This window comes from Diabrotica undecimpunctata, chromosome 7 (assembly GCF_040954645.1).
Source record: "Diabrotica undecimpunctata isolate CICGRU chromosome 7, icDiaUnde3, whole genome shotgun sequence".
NCBI lineage: Eukaryota > Metazoa > Arthropoda > Insecta > Coleoptera > Chrysomelidae > Diabrotica > Diabrotica undecimpunctata.
The window spans coordinates 119,059,830-119,079,789 of NC_092809.1; the positions used below are offsets into that span (position 1 = coordinate 119,059,830).

The 19,960-nt window shown below is 31.8% G+C and overlaps 1 protein-coding gene across 6 annotated transcripts in view; it reads left to right on the forward strand.

Annotated features, from left to right (window-relative positions):
* LOC140445743 (fanconi-associated nuclease 1 homolog) overlaps positions 1–7,765 on the forward strand; it is an 80,364-nt gene extending 72,599 nt beyond the window's left edge. For all 6 annotated transcript variants that reach the window (XM_072538048.1, XM_072538049.1, XM_072538052.1 and 3 more), the window contains one exon: positions 1,150–7,765. In XM_072538048.1, the coding sequence (XP_072394149.1) occupies positions 1,150–1,202 (53 nt within the window). In that variant the 3' untranslated portion in view covers positions 1,203–7,765. The remainder of the gene's footprint in view (positions 1–1,149) is intronic.
* The last annotated feature ends 12,195 nt before the right edge of the window (positions 7,766–19,960 follow it).

Here is a 19,960-nt window from a genome sequence, read left to right on the forward strand (position 1 = left end):
AAATTACTTTAAAATGCCACAAGAAAATAGTTTCAGAACATTACACGAGGAAAAAAAACCTCAATACTATCCCGACGTGGTAGATATTTGGTTTTACATTTAGTTTACTCTCAATAAACACCAAACTCTGATTTTATGTGTATGTCATTTAAAAAACATAAACGATGATCATTTTTATTGAGGTGAAACATTAAGTCCATTAAATGTTATAATAAGTGAACATCAATTTTATATCAATCAAAATTTGATAGATCTTAAATATGTAAAAACGCATGGAGAAAAATCAAAGAAGCATACATATATATATATATATATATATATATATATATATATATATATATATATATATATATATATATATATATATATATTTACTTACCATTCCCAAAAATGCTGTGACTATAATAATACCGCCCCATTTTTAAATAAATTACGTTTTTGGCTCTATACACTAGTGGCCAAAATTCTGAAAACTTTTAGTTTTGTTATTAGCATTCCTCTTTTTCACAAAACTTCTGTTATTTATAAGTTTATCTATAATTATATTGCATGGTTTTATGCTTATACTTAATATTTAACATCTATTTTTTAAGAGCAATAACCCTCTAAAAATTAAAAAAAAAATAACACCTATTAGTAGATATATTTAAAAAAAATGGTATAATAGTTATTATCAAGAAAATTAGTATTTGGTGGAATAATTTTTATTTTTACGGCAGACTCGATTCTGCAAGGTATGGAGTTCACAAGACGAGTCAAATCTTCTGGTGTAGTGTATCTCATGGAAGTCTTAGCCGTATGACAAGGCGATCCAAGGGATGCCCAACAAAGCATCTTCCAGCAGGAAACAAATCTCTGATAGTCGGCAGCAGTTTGGCTTGCAGTATTTCTTCTTGATATTGTTTTGCATTAATATTGCCCTCTATTAAAGCTAAATGTCCAACTCCACTATTGATCATATAAGCCCATACCATGACACTCACAGGATGCTTCATAGTAACCGTAGTGCAGTGGGGCAAAAGATCTTCCCCCGGTCGGTGATAAACTATATAAATCACGGTCATGAGACGAGTGTTGTAGGAAAAACGATAATTTTTGTTAAGTTTCTAGAATTTTACCACTAGTGTATTAATTTGTCTTTATTTTTAGCTAGAGGATCTAAGAGAAAATTGGTCGATAACGAAATGACCACTAACGAATAGACCAATAACACAACCGACAACAACAATAGATAAAGTAAGAAAAAAGAAGAATATCCATCATTTATTACGCACTTATTGTTATTCAGACATTTCAGTTTATGCCTGAATTGGAAAAAAGTGGAAAAAATATAAAGTGACTAGTTAAACCAATGATATAAAGAAGGCACATGAGCATCTGGTCTTTTAAGACCAGATTGTTATTGTATTTAATATTGCATGACATCTTTAATTATATAACGATATGTACAAAATGGGTTTGAACACTAGAATCTGTTAAAATATTGTATATCGTGCATGTGCCATGACTTCTTTGGCATATCCCGATTTTTGATAATTTTAGTGCTTCAACCTACAGGCTGTGACGTTCGCTATTTTTTAAGTATTCTAAATTTAAATTTAAATAATATTACGTGTAGTCGAACCGCTGAGAGAATATCCATGCGACACGGACATACATTATTTCTTTTCTAATGTCCGTTGCACGTCATCAGTGAGATTTTTTTATTCAATTTACAGAAAACTCATTTGTTTGTTACTCAAAATCAATAATTTATATTATATAGCATTAACGGGTTAACTGCCATGCTGATTTAGTACTATTTGCCATTTTGCAGAAGCCAACCCTATTAATATAAACATCATCCAAGTCTATGCTCCCACTGCAGACAAAGAGGAGGAAGAAGCAATTGAGTTCTATCAGAACATCAACAATATCATACAGGCATTTCCTCGACAGGAAGTTCTTATCATTATGGGCGATTTTAATGCCAAGATTGGAGCTGGAGATAAGACACAGTACATTGGAGCACATGGACTTGGACTTAGAAACGAGAGAGGAGACCTCCTAGAAAAATTCGCAGAAGACTCAGAACTAGTTGTCACCAACACATTCTTCCAATTACTACCTCGCAAGCTGTACACGTGGAAAGACCCGGGAGAATTATTAGGAATCAAATAGACTACATTTTAGTAAATAAAAGATTCCGAAACAACGACATCTGTCAAGACTTATCCTGGAACAGACTTGGAGACGGACCACGTTCCAGTGATGTGAGTATTTCGAGTCAAAATCAAAACAGTTCAGAAAAAGAAAGCACCTTGATACGAGGATGAGAGTCCAAGCCACGTTAAACGAGCCAGTGACTGCAATTAGAGACGAATCGAACGAAGAACAAACGATCAAACATCAGGAAGTTTATTCCGCAATAACACAGTTAAAGGAGATGGCAAAACGGCAGGCCCTAATAATATACAAGCAGAACTACTCAAACTAATGGACAACGCATCAATAGCAATAATCGCAAAGATATTCAACAACATATACAACTCTGGAGAAATACCAACAGAATGGCTGAAATCTGAGTTTATTGCACTCCCAAAAAAACCAGAAGCCAAAAAATGTGAAGATTACCGTACGATAAGCCTCATGAGTCATCTCCTAAAATTGTTCCTAAAGATAATTCATAAGAGAATCTACAAGCTGTGTGAAAGTCAAATTTCCCCCAACCAGTTCGGGTTCACAAATGCTGTTGGTACTAGAGAGGCTTTGTTCTCAGTACAAGTCTTATTCCAGAGATGCAGAGACGTCAACTGCGACGTATACGCAGCAATAAAAATGTGGCCCTAAATCAGTTTTATCATATAAATATATAGGTCTGCTTTTTTTCTGGCTCTTTAGAATTTAATGAGTTTATTTGTTTATCTTTGTTTAACGTATCATTTGATAATATTTGTAAATCCGACTGCTCTTGATTCGTACCTTATGTTATAAAATTATTAATATTATTAAGACTACTTATCTAGTTTTCTGGCTGGTTGGGTGGATATCCATGAAAACCATTTGTATAACTGCAACTATCCATCGCATCCTCATCCCTTGGTACTTTATCGGGGGGTTCACTCCCGTTAGAAGACTCCATAAATGGAATATTCATGTATAACTCAAAGAATTTTGCAGTTTCAAAAAGAAAATGAACAAAGAAAAATTTAACAACACTGAACAAACGTGTTTGGTTTAATTAGCCTAAGTTTAGTTTTTTAGAACTGATCGCTTCGACGACTAAACTAGTACTGTGCATCAAAAATACGGATTAATGCAATTTAAAGAAACAATCAGTGCAAAAGTATTTACAACTAATCGGACAACGTGTCCACACTTTTTTATAAGTTTATTGTGCTTCTTTTCGTCCCTCTTTCTTCGTGACTTACTTATAGCAATTTTGGCATCCTCTTCTTTTGTTTGTCTTCTGTAAAATGTGATGATTTATATTTTCAGAACTTTCTGCTGTCTTTTTTGTTAGAAGACTTTTCACTAACTCTTCTTTAAATTCTTTAATTTTCATTTTTTTTTGTTTGTTGTTACTGAATTATACATATACATTGCGTTTACTATAGCTGTATTTAGAATAATCTCGAATGCAACTTTTCGATACCATTTACAGATCTTCTTAAAGCTCGATGGGGTCAGATAAATCAATAGCAGATTTGCCGATATTATATGCTCTAATGGCACATGGTTTAGATTTTATGCCACTTCGAGTATGCAATTCTGTAACTTGATCTATTAGTTTAGTTTTTAATAACAAAACATTTTCAATGAAAGCTTCATCTTTCCTGCGAATGATGCGACTCCTACTGTGTCCAACACACACTTCAAATCTGGACTCATCACTCCATTGCATTGAATCCCATTGCAACTGAGTCCAATATTTATGTTCTTTTGACCATCTTAGTCTATTTTTCTTTTGTTGTAATGTTAAAAGTGACTTTTCCTTAGCCCAAAATAAAATGAAATTTATTAAAAACAATTCGTACAAATTTTTTCAACTATAAAACTTCTTTCTAAGTACCAAATCCTAATTTGTGGGCCTCTCGGTGACATGTTGACCTAGAAACGTGTCTTCCAATAACTTCACTCCATAAAACGCTTAACTCCATATAATTTGCTCGTCGATTTTTCACTATAATGCGTCTTAATTCCCTTCGATCTGCATCTGTTATTTTACTTTTTCGTACATTTTTAGGTTTTGTGACGACCGAACCTGTAGTTTTGTATCTTCTGACTATATTTCTTACACTATAGCGTGACAATTACAACATATTCGCGATTTCCGAATTGGATTTTCCAGAATTAAAAAATTTACAAAAGTAATCTAAGAAGTTACAAAAGGTCTGTATAAAGAAAATAAAGTATCCATTAAAATGGGAACAAGAATCATAGGAGACTTCACCACAAAGAAAGGGCTCCTGCAGGGTTGTTCCACATCTCAACCCTATTCAAAATATACTAGAGAAAGCCTTGACTATATGGAAAAGAAAATGCGAAAGCATGGGAGTACCGGTACGGAACGAATACCCATATACGTTAAGCTTTGCAGACGATCAAGTAGTGATTGCACAAGACCAAGACGACCTCAGCTACATGATGAAGAAACTACAAGAAGAATATACCAAGGCTGGCCTAGATATTAACCTCACGAAAACAGAGTACCTATCTACAAGTGAAGAAGACATAGAAGATCTACAGATTGACCACAACGTAACAATCAAAGGAAAATATAAATTCAAATACTTGGGGTTTATAATCACGAAAAAGGCAACAACAGAGGAAGAAATTACACAAAGATTAGGACAAACAAGAACAGCAATCCGACAACTTAACTCAGTATGATGGGATAGACACTTAAATATGAAGACAAAAACACAGATTTATAAAACATTAGTGCGAAGTATTACGACATATGGGGCTGAAAATTGGATCATAAACAAGAAAAACAGCAGTAAGATAGTAGCAACAGAGATGGAATGCCTCCGAAGATGCTGCAGAGTAACAAGAGTGGATAGAAGAAGTACTGACGAAATAAAGCAAAGAACATCAATAGAAACATACATACTAACATATATAGAACAAAAAAGACTAAAGTGGTATGGACATGTAAGAAGAACTAGCGACAGCAGATGGATAAAGAGAATAATCGAATGGAGCCCCATAGGAAGGAGGAAAAGAGGACGACACCGAAAATCCTGGAGGAACGAAGTAGACGACGCCATGAGTAAGAGAGGCCTAAACGATGGAGAATAGGACAACAGAGAGAGATGGAAACGGTTGAGCGAGGAACGGCAGTGAATACAGTAGAATCTCTGAATATATATATATATATATATATATATATATATATATATATATATATATATATATATATATATATATATATATATATATATATATATATATAATCTAATAATTATTGAACAAACTTTCCCATCTATAACTTTACCTCTACCCATTGTATAATCCACAAACGGCAAAAAGCTTTACAATACTACAAAATACATTTGACATTACCTGACAATATTATTGTTTTAATGTCATTTTTCCATAAATGTCTCTGGATTTAATCTAATTATGAAAAAATCAACAATAGTTGTTGATCACATAAGTGAATGCATATCCAGGATTTAGTGAAAAAATTTTTATTGTTGAAAATAAATAAAAAACCATAAGGGTAATGTTTTTAATAAATATTAATAAAAATGTCATATTAATTAATATAGGAACTTACAAAAATATGCAGAGTATAATTTGTTTATGGTAACCGACTAGTGTTGTGTCAATCGTTCATTTTACAAGGACCTAATCAATCAGTGACCGACTCTGAAAACAATCGAATAATTTCAATCGTTTGTTCCTTTTAATACTTTTCGTTGCCGTTTAAAACAAATAACAAGTAACCGATTGATTGAGCTGAATCGACTGAAAACCGGTAGTATTGCTTACCGTATTTCATATGTGTATTCACCTTCATTGTTCTTCATACGTTTATGTTAGTACGAGTAGGGCTTAGATTCTTAAGAAATATTCGAGAAGCTAAAATTTATTGTTTTTGATTTTAGGTTCTTAGTGTAACTCAGAAATAATTATAAATTTATATGTAAATATGTGCTGCATCCAAATATAAATATTTATTGTCATTGTGCAAATTTTAATTTTGCGATATTTTATGATTTTAACTATTTAATAACTATTAACAACACAAGCGAAAGCAATCGCTTGGGCCCGATAGAATATTTTCCAACTCTAATACTCCCGATCTGTAGCTAAGTCGCTGCCCTGCACGCAATTCTTAATTCAATAATGTAGTATTTTAATTTTTCAATCATTCAAACGAACGCAATTATTCAGCCGCATAGCATATATCGGTTTTCGTTGCGTTGCAAGCGAGGAACGACCTAGGATCGAAAGTAATGAGAGTATTGGCTGTGCGATAGTTTTGGTTCGATCTCGATCGGCGCCGTCAGCGGTCGATCAATAGATTTTTGTCTCCATACGATTGGATCGGTATGAACTAGCGGGATTCGGTCGTTCAATACTCACTGAAGTGATTGAATCAAAACGAACGAATCAATCGCGATTAATACAACACTACCAATATACAATTGGATGGCGTGCAACGTATTTAAGAAGAATTGACGAATACGATCATATCACACACCTTTTCTGTGTAGCATCTTTTTTATCAATATCAAACAAAAGCGATAGACTATAAACGATATTTCAATTTTTATATTTTTTTATAATAATTGTTCCGTAGCTCTCAGCGGTTAAACTATATAGTTATCAATTTATGTACGCTAAATTTTCTTCCTTTTTATATCAAGATGTAGTGAGTTCCTGCGGTAAATAGAATTTTGTTTTATTACTTCTTAATCTCTTATTAAGAACTTGCAAATGTTGCTGACCTAAATAGAGTAATTTAGTCCTAAGTTTTTAAATATATATATATATATATATATATATATATATATATATATATATATATATATATATGTATTGTACTGTTTTTAAATAAAACAAGTTCTAATTTATGTAAATATATTTATTTATAAATTTACAGTGTAATAGTACCTTAACAACTGACCTAGCTAATATCAGCGCTACTTAATATACAAGTTATTATGTACTAGAATATTCTGGAGCAGTCCACCTCTATTATTTGCATTAGCGCTTCGATTCCATCTCAGTCGATACAACCGGAAGGTTCTCGAAGGCAGATCATCGTCGTCTCGAGATGCAACCGTTATATGGGCTACGTCGAAATAAGCAAGTTCGGTACAATATATATATATATATATATATATATATATATATATATATATATATATATATATATATATATATATATATATATATATATATATATATATATATATCAATATAATAAAATTGAACCATCAACTTTTCAGATTCAATTAAAATTAAGTATTGACTTAAACCCGCGATGTCTCTATAGTGAATATTTTTGTTTTAAGTTCTGTCACAATAAACTTTTATTTTTTCCGTTTTTCTTTTCACTTGTTACTTGTCAAAAAGGGAGGCAACTGCAGGTATATAAGTGTAGAATAGGGTATTATTTACTGTCTGTGTAAAATATTTTTAATTTAAACTATTCTTTACTTAACGCTAATTATTAATATACAGTAAACAAAGATTTATGTTATCTTTTTACCTATCAATTGTATTGAGCATATTTTATTATATTGTTATAATAAAATTAATAATATTTTATTGTAGTTTTATTTAAAACATAGTTTGAGATCAAATCCAATTAATGCAGTGTTTACTTACTGTTTAATTAAGTGGGCATGTATATATATATATATATATATATATATATATATATATATATATATATATATATATATATATATCTACGGCATAAAGTGGACTCCGCCCATGTTAAAATTCAGGTTTAATTGAGCTCCGTGGTCAAGTGGATACCGATATACGGAGCTCACTTGACCATTCCATAATATTGGTTCTGTCGATTCATCAACATGTAGAGTTTAATAATTTATAAAAATTTTTTGGAGCCCGTAAATACCCCTGTATCATAAATGTATATCGTTTAGTTCACGAGTATATATTATAGGGGTCGTTCAGATCTTTTTCATTGTATATTTGAACCATACGTTTATCGGTTTAAGTAAGCTCTGAGAGTTTGGCAACTGTGCGATTATACCGTATATTTTCAACATATACCCTGAACGGTTTATATGGGCTCCTTATTTTTATCTACTATTTGTAGACAGTGTAATGTCATATGCATTACACTGTGTAACAGAGGATATCTTATTACCTGGTATAACTACGTACTAAAAGGTAACTGGTTCTTTAAAAAACAGGTATATAGATACAAAAGGATTTCGGCTTATTATTTAATGGAATGTTCGCTTGCATAGAAAATTTTATTTTTTCTGCATTTTTAGAAATATTATTTTTTTATTTAATATAATTTATTAGTTCAATGCCGAATTCGATGTTTTTTTTTTATTACAGAAATTTCGTAATGTATTTTGTTTACGTGAGTATGTCTTTGTACGTTTTATGTAAGCACCCGATTAATAAAAACTACTTTTATTTCATCTACTCTACTGCGATATCTTGTATAAAGCTTTTTTATTATTTTAGTTCTGGTCTTATTTGTATACTCGATATCTCGTATACTATATCTCGATAGAAGGTTATCTCAAAATAAATATGGTTAAGTGCTGCAATAGATATTTTTGTGTTAAAATGGGTAGTAGTGTTGTGCACAAAACGAAAGAATGGTTAATTTGTCTATCAAGGTATATTCGGCAGCAGAAGCATATAGTGCAAGCGTCTATGTTTTAAAGGCGGAAGGACGTACGCCTCATTTTTAGCTGACAAGCTTGCGAAGAATATTATTTCTGGTCCTCAATTTACCTTTTAGTTTTAAACAATGATCTGTGACTGATCCCGTGGGATACAAACTATTTTCAAGAAATTTATAGGAAGTCTACAGTTCAACAATTCATCATCATATAACGGGGGTCCTACGACGATTGCCGCTTCCCGCATTTCAGCCTCCATCTTTTCCTATCTCTCCAATCTCCCTCTTCTAAGCCTCTAGATTGCATTGTTTTTGTAATTTCTCTTCTCCAGGAATTTGGTGGTCTTCCCCTTTTCCTTCTTTCTGGCGGAACATACATTAAGGCTTTCTTTGGCCACCGCTCCTCCTCCATTCTCATCACGTGACCATACCATTGTAATTGCCTTCCTTGTATTCTATCTGAAAGAGTATCTCTAATTCCTGTACGGTTTCGTATTTCCTCATTCCTGATTCTTTCCATTCTCGATACTCGAGAATGGAAAGTTCAACAATTTCATGACATTATTGGATGTTCAGTTTGTGAAAGCGTCTATGTTAGGGAAATTGAGGAGCGCACATGAGTTTTTCAGGGGTTTTGGCTGAAAATTGATTCATAGTTTATTTTTATTGTGCAATAATAGGTGTATCGTCTTTATAATATTAGTCCTATTATCTACTGGTATAAGTTGATCGTTTGGGTAAATGTTATACAGTGTAGGTGCTTTTATGCTACCCCAAGCGAGACCGTTCTTCATCTGCTATTCTTAACATTGAGTGATACAAAAAATATTCTCTTGTGTAGGTATACGCAAATAATATAAGTGAGTTTGTTATCTAAGGGAATATCATATAGTTTTTCGAGAAATATTTGGTAATTTAAGGTGTCATAAGCGGCATTTAGATTGAAAAATACCACCCCTGATACCCGATATTTTTCGTACCCGTCTTTGATGTGTTGGGTAAGATTTAGCATTTGTAATGTACATGATCTTCCCTATCTATAGCCACTTTTGTCTTTTAATTTGAGATTTTCTTAAAATATCGGTGAAATCATATTAACGATCTTGTGCAAAAGTATTTTAAATAGCTGATAAAATAAAGATATTGGCCGATAGTTTTTGTGTTCGTTGGAGTTTTTGCCAGGTTTAAGCGAAGTAACAACTTTGGCTTGTCTCTAGATTTTGGGTGTTTCCATAATTTGAATACAGTTGTTCATCATCCGGATAAGCCATTGTGGTGTTTTTGGTCTAGATTTCGTAATAAGCTTTGTGCTCAGATCCTCAATGTCGGTAGTTGTATTATTTTTCATTAAATATGTAAATAGTGGATCCAAGCTCAACATCGTTGAAAGGTTCTCTGAAAGCTGACTGGTGTTGTCCTTTCTTACTTTGAGTTATTCTTTGCTTTTTTTCCGACAGAGATAGCATGTCTATAATTATAATGTGGTTTTCAGCGATAAGCTTTATACCAAATACCCTACGTTAGGCCCTATATGTGTTTCCTGCACTATAAATAAGTCAGATTCGTGTTTAGCGCATATGTCTGATAAGTTTAAGTAAAGCAAAGTTTCTTGATCTCTAGATATACCCTTAACAGTTATAAACATATGTTATTAGAATAGTTGGTCCTAAAAAGGACCAATTTAACAAAATCATATTAAAGGGGTGACTGGAGAATTAGCCGATTAATTATTTAATCATTATCCTGGGTATGCCCGATTGTGGTGATCTTCTTAGTACTTAAATTTTCGTAAAGGCTCGTTCTTTGAACCCCATAAGTAATACCTAATATTTTACTTTTTATTGAAAATTTAAATTTTACATGCCGTGTATTACTTTTTGACGATATTTCGAATCAGATTTGTATAGTAATAATTTAAGGTATTAAAGAGCCTGTTTGTGGTAAATAAATAGGTTTGTGTTATCGTTCGTAACTCATATATAGATAATAAAAAAATAAACAGTTAAAATAGGTGTAAAAAATTTCAACTTCATACATCGGCGCCATTGTTCAGGTGATGAATTTATCACAGATATCAAAGGTTACATTTTAATTCAAGGTTCTATTTGCGTATTTTCAATATTATAAGAGTAGGAAAAGACATGTTTATGCTTTTATTTTTTTTTTTAAATCTATTCTATTTTCTTTCTAGAGTTCCGTCTTTTTTGAACGACCTGTGGTCTTTTTTCAATTGGACACTTGTCTAAGGCTATGACAAATACTCTGTCCTCTGCTATTCTACATTAATATGACTGATTCATTTTCTCTTTCTTGCAGCTATTTTATTGTTTATCCTGTCAATCCTGTGTATCTTTTTCTTCTTCTTCTTCTTCTTTTTATATAGACATGACTCTGTCTGTTTTTCAATGTGTCTCCAGTAAGTTGCCGTTCCATGGTTTTCGTGGTCTTCTTACTGATCGTCTTCCTATTGGGTAACCGTCTCTTGCCATGTTTACTACTCCATTTGTTGTCATTCGGCTTATATGATCTTTCCATTCTACTCTTCTATTTCTTAACCAGTTCTTGATGTTCTTCACCTTGTATCTACATCTTATATCTGTACTTCTAGCTCTGTCCCATAGTGTCTTACCATCAATTTTTCTAAGTGTTTTTATCTCTGTTGTTTCTAACATCCTTTTTGTTCTCTCTGTGTCAGGTATTGTTTCTGCTGTGTATGTCATTATTGGTCTGATAACTGTTTTGTAAATTCTGCCTTTGGTTTCTTTCCCGATATTTTTATTTCTTCATATTGTTTCATTTAGGCAGCCTGCGGCTCTGTTTGCTCTATTCAGTGGATCTTCCACTTAAGTTTAGAGTTTTCCGTAGCTAGATAATATGATACCTAGATATTAAAACTCCATCACTTGTTCTATTATCTGACCTTAAAACTCCAATTAACATATTAGTAAACTTGCTGTTGTAACCATGCATTTTGTCTCTTTTGAGGAAATTAACATGTTAAATTTTCTGGCGGTTATATGAAATTGGTGTAGCATACGTTGTAAATCATCTTCACTTTGAAAGAATAGTATTGCGTCGTCTGCATAGCAGATTATTTTAATTTGTTTTTCTCCCATTTGGTATCCTCTTTTATTTCTTACTTTTTTAATATTTCATCCATAATCCGGTTGAACAATAGAGAACTCATTAAATCTCCCTGTCTTATCCCATTACCAGCTTCAATAGGGTCGGTTAGTTCTTCTTCTACTTTTACTTTTATTGTGTTGTTTTGGTATATATATTCGATTGTTTTGATTATTCAATGAAATTGACATTAATTTGATAGTTTTCATTTTATTAGTACTGATGGTATATAACTAGCATCTGTTGGTACTATATATCAATTTGAACATGTGGAAGTAAGAGAACTCTCTTGTTAGTAATTTCGGTGTAAATTATGATGAAACCAGAAATAACCCATAATATTATCCCACACCTCAAAGGTCTGCCTCGCGGTATCTGGGAGACGCAATAATTCGCTTTTGATAGATAAAAACAAAAACCCACTAAGACGAACACAACATAAATCAAAAAAATCCGTCAACCTGTCAATAGGGACATACAATATTAGATCAATGTCTACGGATGAAAAAGTACATGAATTGGAAGAAGAATTAACAAACATAAAATGAGATATCATAGGCCTATCAGAAACTCGACGAAAAGAAGAAACCCGAATACAGCCTATGTCATACTTAAAATAAGAAGAACATCAATTAAAATTATCCAGGTATATGCCCCCATGACAGCTTATGATGACGAAGATATCGAACTATTTTATGAAGATATATCAAAGGCTATGGAAGAACATAAAAATCGTCTTATACTAGTAATTCGAGATTTCAATGCCAAACTGGGTAGAAAACTAAACAAGGAAGAAACTAAAATAGGAGATTTCGGGTATGGTCAGAGAAATGATAGAGGTGCTACTTTGATGAACTACCTAGAAGAAAAGCATCTATACGCAATGAACTCCTTTTACAAAAAGAAGCCTTAACGAAAGTGGACATGGATCAGCCCTAATGGATCCACAAAAAATGAGATCGACTACATACTGTCCACGGAACGATATATCATTAAAGATGTAACAGTTCTTAACAGATTCACAACAGGTAGCGATCACTGGTTGGTCAGAGCAAAACTTAGTATTGACGGTAACTATGAAATGAAAAGAAAAATAATTAAAAACTGGGATCTAGTAGATAGAAACAAACTAGGGCAATATAAAGAGATATACAAAGACCTATTAAAAGAACAACTTACTTAAAAATTAGACAGTGATGACAAAGATATAGATGAAATAGACAACATACTTACAGCAACGATGATTACTTCAGGAAAAGAAATAGCAAAAAAGGATCTAAAAAAGAACAACTATATATCAACAGAAACAAAGAAGCTTATGGATAAAAGAAGGACGCTATAGAATATGTAGAAATCAATAAAACAATAAGCAGAATGATAAGAGAAAATAAGAGAAAAGAACAAGAAATAAAAATAGAAAAGGTAATACAAAACAACAAAAATATGAAATGCTTAAGACCGAAATTAGGTAAGTGTGAAATAAAATAAAAGATGAAAACGGACTAGAAACAAACATTAAAGATGACATTATAAATATTATCCACCATTTCTACTCAGAACTATACAAAACAAAAAAGGAACCACCAGAAACAATTAAAAACCAACTTAAGGCTAAAGTAAAAAATGTCAACTCAGAGCTATAGCCAGAAATAAGCAAATCAGAAATAAAGAAGGCATTGAAAGAAATGAAAAACAACAAATCGCCTGGAAAAGATGGGATAACTGCAGATACGCTGAAATATGGTGGAAAAATGGTAATTAACACTCTACATTCCCTTTTTAACAAGATATTAAAAGAAAAAAGAATCCCAAACAACTGGAAGGAATCCGTAACCATTATCCTACACAAGAAAGGGGATAAAGCAGACATAAAAAACTACCGTCTCATAACACTCCTCAATGTAATGTATAAACTCCCAACAAAAATTTTAACCAATAGATTGACGACAAAATTCGATGGATACCCAACAAGCTGGTTTTAGAAAGGGATTCAGCAAAAGTGACCATTTACTAAGTATGAAAATACTTATAGAACGAGCAAATGAATACCATATTCCTCTATATATAGCGTTCATAGATTTCGAAAAGGCTTTCGACAGTGTCGAACATTGGGCAGTGAAAAGTTCTTTGATTAACAGCAGAATTGACCACAGATAAGGAAGCCAAAACAACAATTAAAGGATATGAATAAACAAAATCAATACAAATAAATAGAGGCGTGAGACACAATATCACCGAAACTTTTCAATCAGGCTCTGGAAGATATTTTTAAAAGATTAGAATGGGAAGAAAAAGGTATAAAAATTTGTGGACAACGCTTGAACCATCTAATATACGCTGATGACATCGCATGGATAACAGATAAATGAGAAGAATTATTTGAAATGATGAAAGAACTGGACGTAGAAGCTGGAAAGATAGGCCTTTTTATGAATTACAGCAAGACCAAAATTATAACAAATACAGATGAAAACATCACAATGAGGATCGGACAAGATGAAGTAGAACAAGTTCAGGATTATATATATCTGGGTCAAACTATAAAACGTAACAAAGAAAACCAAACAGCAGAGATAAAAAGACGAGTTAGACTGGCATGGGCGGCATTTGGCAAACTAAGCTACATTCTTAAAAACAAAAGATATCCACAGCATCTTAAGACTAAAGTATACAATCAATGCGTACTCCCTGTTCTAACTTATGGTTCTCAAACGTGGACATTTACAAAAGCAAACATGGACATAACCATAAAAACCCGAAGAGCAATGGAAAGACAAATGTTGCACATAAGACTAATGGATAAAAAGAGAAACGAGTGGATAAGAGAGAAAACAAAAGTGAGGGATGTTAGACAAGAAGTTGCAAAATTGAAATGGAGATTTGCCGGGCACAATATAAGACAAAAAGAAGACCGATGGAACAAAATTCTTATAAGTTGGAGACCGTGGGAATATAAACGAAGCAGAGGAAGGCCCCAAATGAGATGGGCAGATGATATCAAGAAGCACGTGGGCTCTAGGTGGATGACTATACCGACAGACAGAGAAGAATGGAAAAGGATTGGGAAGGCCTATGTCCAAAGATGGACCGAAAAGGGCTAATTAGATAGGGACAGATTCTCCCCGTGTGATCTTAGTATTTCCGTTGATTGAATAGTATAGGGTATCCAATATTTTAATTAACGGTATGTCAGAGTTTTATTAATTTTTATATATATTTGCAAAATGAAGAAGAAAGTTCAGTACAGGCAGTTAAACAGCTGATCTGTCGATTTAGAAGTAAGAGCAAGTACCAACTTGCTGAAAAGCATACCATACACAAAAGGGATAATAAAATGTACTGCACAAACTATAGCGATATAAGCTATATATAAGCTATATATCTATTAATTATTAGGATATACAATATTTTTTCTAATACACCTGGAACGATTGAGTGAATAATCAATTATTGACTATTAGGCAGTTAATTAGAAATGTTGGGAATACAAAAAAAAAACATTAAATTAGTTATTAATAGATTTTAAACAAACACTGATATAATCATAAGAATAAAACTATGAAATACCATGGCAGAACTTACTGTCGACTTATTTTCAAATGTATTGCAAAGAGCTTTAAAAAATGTGAACGAATTATTAACAGCTGTTTTGAAAACTAAATATTATGAGACGAATTGGGGATATTATATTACACAAACTAAACCGCTTGCCTACAAAAATATTAGGAAAATATGATACGACGCGAAAGACTAATGACTTTACAGCTAATTGCCACATAAGTATCAATGTAACTATAGCTCGAAAAATGGGTTCAATTACATTGCAATTTTTAAATTTTTCGTGATAAAATGAAGTGATTGACTGTTGTTTTGAAAAGGTAAGTTGTTTTTTATTTTTGTATTCCTATCATCTGATATTGTAATATCAACAACATTTTTCATAATATATTCTGAAATGCGCTTTCTCTTACTGATAACGAACAAAAGTTTTATAAACTTCTCGTTAATAGAATTATGAAGGAATTTAGATTTTTATCTTGTTCTTACTATAGTTCTAAAGCACAAATGTAGTCATAGTCTACCGTATATTTTTCATAGTGGTCATAGTTTTTAATTGTAGTATAGCTTATGTGTTTATAATAACTAGCGCATAGAAAATAATAAAAATTTTTACCCTGTGCTTTATGTTTATTATCCTTTATTGTATTGGAACATCTAGAAGTATAGCAATACATTTTAATTGTTGAACAAAAGAGAAAATAAAAACACTTTTTGTGGTGTGTCACTTAACCATACACAAAATTGTACACAAATAGTCAAATGGTAGTAAAAGTTTCCGATATAGGCCGCCAAACGGCAGAGGCACCGCCGCGCTCTATGTCTATACTATGAGATGTTTTTCATACAGTTTTCGGATCAGATTTTTTCAAAACATCAAATTACATCTTCTTTTTGCCTTTCTTTATTTAGGCTAACCGCTACTGTTTTTTTCTTCAGCATTTCTTCTTAATCTACATTAATGTTTATATTTACAATTCTTTCTGGAACGAGCTATAATTTTTCTCAAATAACCATTTTGTGTGGTTTAGTCGCCTTAAGGTTTAGCATGCTTTATCAGATGCTCTTTAAAGTCCCTTTTAATATTAATATCGTTTGAGAAATTTTTCCCAGATACTTATATTTCGTTTTGATTTTCAATCTTCTTTTAATGTTAGTTTAAATGGTCCAGTAGTGTGTTCGTACAGTTCAGTTATAAGCAAAATTAGGTGTTGTTGTACACCTAATTCTTTTAGTATCAGTCATAAGTGTATCCATTTGACTCTGTCGAACGCTTTACGATAATCTATAAAACAAATCCATAGTGGGATATTGAATTCCCTAGACTTTTATACTTTTTTTTGGACTATTAGAATAATAGCTTTAAAATTAAATGTTTAGTGAAAATCTCTACGCGACTTTAATGCATTAAATATTTTAATTAAAAATCGACATATCTATTGAAATTAGGCAGTAAAAAAGTATGTTATTAAAGATAGATTTATAAATTATTGTAGTTTAAATTCAACTACGCTATAAAACAAACATTGCATGTCTTAAACTGCAGGAATCCAAAAATTACAAAGATCTTCCTATTGTTTGAGTTTTCTTTAATTATATTAATAGGAAAACAAGCATTATAGTCCTACCAAAGGGGCTTCTACTTTCATAAACTGTTACACGATTACTCTATCCGATGTACGTACATTTATGAACTAAATGTTTTAGTGACAATGCCTTTTAATAAAAAATACTAATTAATAAAAATGGAAACTTAACTTTTCCACGTTTATAATAGACACTTTCTTATGTTTAAAAATATATAAAACAAGTAATATAAATTACCGCCTTGTTTATTAAAACTAAAAAGTAAAATAAAGGTATATGTCGGTTAACAATTTATATTTAACTACATAAATTAGCCAAATAGTCCTCAAATTCCTCCATGATTAAATTAATGGATATTTAAATAAATTTCCAGTTCCAGAATGTACCTGCTGTAAAATTTGAAAATCTACTACTAATACAATTATTGGCAACATCGCAGGAGTTTAGAAGTATATGCAATATCGTAAATACGGATCCCACAAATGGTTTATCCTTTTGTGGAGTCCACTTAATCCTACGTGTTGGTCGGAGTCTACATAAAGCGCTACTCAGATAATAAAATACACGGTGTATATTCTACTGGAGTTAGTATAATACCGTTTTAGAACGGAGCTTACATTAACCGCTAGATGTATATATATATATATATATATATATATATATATATATATATATATATATATATATATATATATATATATATATATATATCTATATATATATATATATATATATATATATATATATATATATATATATATATATATATATATATATATATATATATATTTCAACTGCAGAACCTGTGGGGCTTACAGAAACAGCACTGTCATGGGGTGAAAAGAAACAACACTTGTTTTTATAAAAAAATTGATGTAGTATAAATATCAAATTATAAATGACCAAATATCAAATTATAAATGACAAAATGAATCGTTGCTATACAGCGTTCCACGTTAAGAAAATAACATTAGGCTTATGGAGATCAGTGTTGCCAAAACTCTCAGGCATGCGGTTTACTAGATTGTCGATATATTTTTCGAATTTCCATTTTCAATTAACATTTAACTGTAAAGTCAGAATAACAACTGAAGAACCACAAAACCTTATTATCATTATGTAGTCTCAGTGAACGACATAAAATCGCTGACATACGTACACCGTATTATTTTAAGTTGCAATTAGTAATTAGATATATGCATTTCAAGCGGTCCGTTTATTTGCTTTTAAATCTTTAATAGCCGGCAAAGTGCATGATTTAACTAAGCAATATTTTCTACTGATTTCTATGATTCATGTAATATGATATTCTTACCGAAAAACAAATAAACTATCGTTACTATAATTAAAATAAGATAAAATAAAATTATCTTTTGTAAATACTATTTATTTAATTAAAATCATTTTCCCTACTTTTCATCTCTTGTTTCGAATGGGCACTTTTGGTCAATTACGTTAAAAAACATTAATTTAATTCATGTCTGTGAAAACGAAAATACAAATTATACAACCCTGAATCGCGCCTGTGTTCATCGTGGCATCGCTGCGCTTCTATCGTCCATAAGAAATACATGGCCCTATCTCCGCAATGTTATTTTCTTAACGTGAAACGCTCAACGCTATAGTCAAGTTAGTTAATAGATGGTAAAGTTACTGAGATCATCAAGGAAACTAATGCTTGATTTCATACGAGAGGAGGAAGACTTAGATGCTTCAACTGGCGGCATGAGTTTCTTCATTACATTGTCCTTCAGGAAAAAGCACTCTTCTTCAGTTGGTAAAAATGTGTTGTTAATATTTGATTTCTTGTAAAAAATTCAAACATAACCATGGTCTTCAAAGCGGGAGATTTTGCTAATGTATATTCGAAACACATTTTTAGTTTTCCCATATACTTTCACAATTGCAAATTCATCAACCTGTATGTTATCGTCAAGTTCTTGAGCATAGTTTGTCATGTCAGATTCTTCGAAGTCAGATAGAATAAGTTCTGCATCACTATCTTGGAGAGAGTACCCTGACTCTTTTTCAGATGAGGAATTAACATTTTTATGTTTTTTGACCTGCTTGTTATTTTATTTTTAGACGTACTAGAACTCCCATTGCCAGTGCTTGTAGTGACACTGGTAGGTTCGACCTGAACTGGATCTTCTGGAATTGGAAAATTTGCCACAGAAACACTTTTTCCAGGCTCAAGAGAAACACATTTTTTGCGGGGTTCAGTTGCTTCTGGTTGTCTAAGAGCTGAAGTATGTTATCCTTTTTATAGCTATATAATACTAAAGAAATAATACAAATCGAGAATAATAATATGATAGAATGTAATACATATAAAGATTCAGAAGATGACGAAATATCTGCTTAAAACAAAAGTGCAAAAGTGTTATTTTTGCAATAAATCTGACTCTCAATGCTGCCAATAACATAAATTTATTTTTCCCTTCAAATTTAGAGTGTTATTGACTTGCAACCAGAAATTTACCCCTTGACCACTACTTTTACCCTCTGAAATGTCATAAAACTATTTTGGAAGTTTTTTTACTATTATATATATATATATATATATATATATATATATATATATATATATATATATATATAGTTTAAAATCGCGACGATTTTAAACTATCTATATTTTGAACGATATTTCTCAAAATTAATTTATGGGGAGTACAAGTTAAGATGAACTTAAAAAAATCATCATCATCATATACATCCCTATAAAAGAGCCTCGACCTTCCCAAGTCTATTACGCCAGTCATTTCTATCCATTGGCAACTGTTGCCAGTTTGCTGCGCTTATTTTTCTACCATCCTCATCTACATCATCCCGCCAACTGAGTTTTGGCCTACCCCTACT